At 40.7% G+C, this 4,600-nt stretch overlaps 1 protein-coding gene across 1 annotated transcript in view; it reads left to right on the top strand.

Moving 5' to 3' along the window:
- The first annotated feature begins 689 nt into the window (after positions 1-689).
- LOC112410726 (zinc finger protein 33B) overlaps positions 690-4,600 on the top strand; it is a 46,980-nt gene continuing 43,069 nt past the window's right edge. The window contains exons 1-2 of the mRNA XM_024761432.1: positions 690-826; positions 1,899-2,031. Of these exons, the coding sequence (XP_024617200.1) occupies positions 2,017-2,031 (15 nt within the window). The 5' untranslated portion in view covers positions 690-826; positions 1,899-2,016. The remainder of the gene's footprint in view (positions 827-1,898; positions 2,032-4,600) is intronic.

The following is a 4,600-nucleotide window of genomic DNA, read 5'->3' as shown; positions in this document are numbered from 1 at the left end:
TTTGAAATGCTTTCTGGATGTTAATTTAGATTTATTTTTATTCCAGATGAAGTTGAGAATGCTTTTGTAAAGTACACAATACTTTAAAAAGTCACGGAGAAAAAAGTACATGCAAAAATTTGTTGAGATTCTTATTGGAATTTTGTCCAAAATTTTTGAATCTTTCTATGAAAGGGTATATCTCCCTTTTTCAAGTAATTTTAATGTCACAAATGAAAGAATGTTTATATGACTGTTTTCTTTTGGATGGTGTCTTATTTATCTACAATTTTCATTTATTGCTTTCATGATTTTAATGAACTGGCTTTCTTGTCCGCCCCTCCTCCGCTTTTTAATTCCTGAACAAATCGCTGATGATGGCGCATATTATTCTTTTATTAATGGGGTCTATTTCCCAGTATTAAAAACAAGTGAAATTGACATACAGGTTCCCTTTCCTTGACAGCTCTGTGTGTAAATTTGCATTCTAGCTGCACAGAGAACTCAGCTGTAATCCGTAACTTTGGGGGGAGTCCCTGACCAGCTTAAAGCTTAGGGAACTTAAAACTCCAAACTTCCCACTGCTAGGTAAGGCTGCACTCTCAGCCAATCCCGAACCTCCAGTCGCGGAGGCTCAAGGGAAACAGACTTCTGACGTTTGGCTCAGACTGTCTGGCCCTGCGTGCGGGCCATCTGCGCATGCCTAGAGCCACCTTTGTGCACTTCCGCCTCTGTGCACTGCAGCCTTTACTTCTGTTTTCCTCAGGCCTTGCGTGGGAAGCGGTTCCCGGGCTGGCGGGTTTGTGCGCTCTTCTAGGGCCAGTGCTACACGACGAGGGAGAGGCGGGTGAGCCCGGGAGGGTTGGGGGAGGGCCGACGGGAGCCCTCGGTTTGGAGGGCGGGAGGGAGAAGGTCGGTGCCTGGTGGTGGGAAGGAGCTCTGCGGACCCCCGGGACGGCGGCAGGCTGGCGTCTCAGTCAGGGAAAGAAGCCGAAGCCCCTGCTTGACTAGCCCCAGCACTGAGCTGGCGCGGCTGTCTGAGAGGCCCCCTTTTTGAGGGCGCAGGAGGAGGGCTTAATACGCATGCGTGACGGGTGCAACGAGCCTCTCGGAGTAGGTGGGCGGTGCTGCGGGGAGAGCGCGCGAGGCTGAGTAATACAATAGTTAGCTTTGTACACATACCCATGCCTATGGTTCTCCATTTATGCTTTTTGGATTCCGAACTGCTCTTCGGTCATGTCCATCACTTCATCTTGATATACGTTGTCTCTCTGTTCCGCCTGCCCGAGCATTCAGGAAGGATCAAGAATTATCCGGTTTTTGTATCATGTGATAGAATTTCTGTCTTTTTGTTTCTGAAGATTAGTGCCTTGTTCAGATCAGTTAGTGGCAAAGACTAAAAGATCCGACTCCTAAGCCAGTACTGTTTACTTTTCCATATAACTAAAAGCAAGTTTTTTATGAAAGATCCTTTTGAGAAACAGCAACAAAGATAAATTAAAACACGGGTCTTAAAGCACTGCTTTTTATAGCTTTCTGTGGAGTCAGTAACCAAAGGTTTAGTAATATTAGTGGGGAAATTGATAAACAGCTTAGTTTTGAGTTTTATTATTTTTCTTTAGTCTTGAGTGTTTTTTTTTTAACAGCAGCTTTGGTGAAGAGTTAATATTCCTTCATAATGTGTTTTTTAATTCGTTTTGACCAGTTTTATCATTTAAACTTTTTTTGTGAACACCAGGGGAGATTTAAACTGTTAAAATATCCTTAGGAGGTGAATACCTAACTCTGAACAATTTTATACCCAAGAGCTACCTGATTATATTAGAGTTTATGTAGGTGGTCTTCCACCATCTGTCTCCCTGACTCTTCTGAAGGTCAAAGGGACATTGAGGTTTTTCCTTATCTAGTGGTGTGTTTAGCTTTATAGGGAAGGAGAATTCAGGAGCTGCCACACAGGCCAGATCTTTCATGACCCCAGTCCTCTTCTAACCCAGCGTATCTTGAGAGTTGTCTACATTTTCCCAAGAACAGCAGAAAATGAATAAATCCCAGGTAAGTTTGTTCATTCATTCCTTTATTTAACAATGGATTTTGTGAGATTTGTAAGAGTCCATATGTTAAGATGGGAAATTAGTTATAGATAAAAATCAAACTTAATAGAAAATATAAAGTTCACAGATCAATAGCAGGACCAAATTGGCTTACAGATATATACTAATCATTATATAATGTATAGTTTCTAAGTTGACCCGCAGATACATTTATGATGACCATGGCAGAAAGGGAGACACTGTATCTTGGATACAGTTTCCTTTCAAGACATATCTTCTTACTGGAAGATATTCTTCTTGGTGTTAACGTAGGGACACATAGTGAGTAACCTTCCAGGGACTCACATAGTAAGTAACCTTCCCTGAAATGAGTGCCTCAAACCATTCCTTACAGGGAGTAAAAGGGTCCAAGAGAGGGTTCAAATAATCAATTTTATGATAGTCTTATTAATTTTGGTATACAACTTGGTGTGTTTAGATTAATAAATGGCCTGCACGCCTATTACAAAATTACTTTATCTTAGCCCAGCTGTGTGTACAAGTCCTGCAGCAGATGGTTCAAAGTTAAATTCTCTGGTAAATGTTTCTGAGCCTCTCAGTCAAATTTCATCCCATAGCATTCTGTCTTGGTTCTTCTCCACTTCAGAATCTGTTCAGGTCACCAGTGACTTAATTGTAGTTGCCTTCCTTGAACAACTGCTACATTACCCTACTGACTACTCTCTTCTGGAAAGTCTCCTTTGCCCACTTCTGATACCACTCTTCTGATGGCTTTTTCCTGGAGTCTTCCTCATTATGCCCCATAGTTCAGTTCCGAGTCTAGTTCCAAGTTCTACTAGTCTTCTTATTTTACCCCTGTATGTACATTGGAAAAATATATAGTTAGCTGAACAATACTGTATATTGTTTTGGGTGCTTTTAAAAAATATGTAAATTATTTTAACATATGTATGATACACATTTTTCTCCCAATTCACTAATAATTTGAGATCGATCCATATGTAGTTTATTTTATTCCTTTTAAAGTTATATTTTCCCATTCCAGGTATTTTATTGGTAGACATTTAGATAATTTCCACTTTTCAGTAATATAAACAGTGCTGCTATGAATATCCGTGTCATTCTCTCCGCACAAATACAAGTGTATCTCTAGACTCTAGAGCAGTGCTTCTCAAAGTGAGGTTCTTTGGCTAGAAGCAGCAGCAGCACCCGGAAACTTGTTTGAAATGCAGATTCTCATGCCCTATCTCAAACGTACTGGAAAAGAAATTCAGGGGTGAGGCTCAGCAGTCTGTTTTAACAGGGTGTTCATGTGATGCTGATACCTGCTGTGTTTAAGAATCACTGCTCTAGTGTTCTATGATTAATATTTTTGAGTTATAGGATATGAGGATTTCTAATTTTTCTACGTACCTTGTTATTCATTAGCAGACTACTTTTCTTCCCTCCTCACCAGGTATAAAAGTTATTTCCTCAGTAATGGGTGAAAAACTTCGCTTTAATTTTGTGACTGATTACTGAGGTTGTGCAGTTTTCATAAATTTATGGCTTTTCAGGTTGTTTTCTTCCACTGAGTTTTGTAAGCATTCCGTATGTATTCTAAATGTAACCTTTTGTTGTAATTGTTACTAATTATCTTTTCTTAGTATGTTTTTTGTCTTTTAATTTAATGGTATATTTTCTGTAACTTTTATATTATGATACAATCCTCCTGTGCTTTCTATTTATTTTTGGCTGCATTGGGTCTTTGTTGCAACACGCAGTCTTTCTCTAGTTGCAGCAAGTGGGGGCTACTCTTTGTTGAGGTGCACAGGCTTCTCTCAGTGGTGGCTTCTCTTGCTGCAGAGTAGGGGTTCTAGGCACACGGACTTCAGTAGTTGTGGCACGCAGGCTCAGTAGTTGTGGCTTGTGGGCTCTAGAGTTCAGGCTCTGTAGTTGTGGCTCACGGGCTTAGCTGCTCCGCGGCGTGTGAGATCTTCCAGGATCAGGGCTTGAACCTGTGTCCCCTGCATTGGCAGGCGGACTTTTTTTTTTTTAATTAATTAATTAATTAGTTAGTTAATTATTACCTGCATTGGGTCTTCGTTGCTGCACGAGGGTTTTCTCTAGTTGCGGTGAGCGGGGGCTACTCTTCGTTGTGGTGCGCGGGCTTCTCATTGCGGTGGCTTCTCCTATGGAGCACGGGCTCTGGTTCACATGTTTCAGTAGCTGTGGCACATGGACTCAGTAGTTGTGGCTTGTAGGCTCTAGAGCACAGCCTCAGTAGCTGTAGCACACGGGCTTAGTTGCTCCATGGCATGTGGGATCTTCCTGGACCAGGACTTGAACCCATGTCCCCTGCTTTGGCAGGGGGATTTTTTTCCCTAGCCCAAGGGCCAAATGAAATTTTTCTTTATTTTGTCTAAAAATACCAAGCATGTTTTTTGTCTAAAAATACCAAGCATGTTTTATGTCTAAAAATACCAAGCATGTTTTAAAAAAAATTTTTTTTAAAAAAAATAGTATCTTAATCCATCTGGAGTTTTAAAAATATATATATGTGTATATTTGTGTGTATGTGTATATATATA

Source organism: Neophocaena asiaeorientalis, unplaced genomic scaffold, assembly GCF_003031525.2.
Source record: "Neophocaena asiaeorientalis asiaeorientalis breed wild unplaced genomic scaffold, Neophocaena_asiaeorientalis_V1.1 scaffold166, whole genome shotgun sequence".
Classification (NCBI taxonomy): Eukaryota; Metazoa; Chordata; class Mammalia; order Artiodactyla; family Phocoenidae; genus Neophocaena; species Neophocaena asiaeorientalis.
Note: the sequence above shows the minus strand (reverse complement) of the source record. Positions and strands in the feature narration are given on the sequence as shown.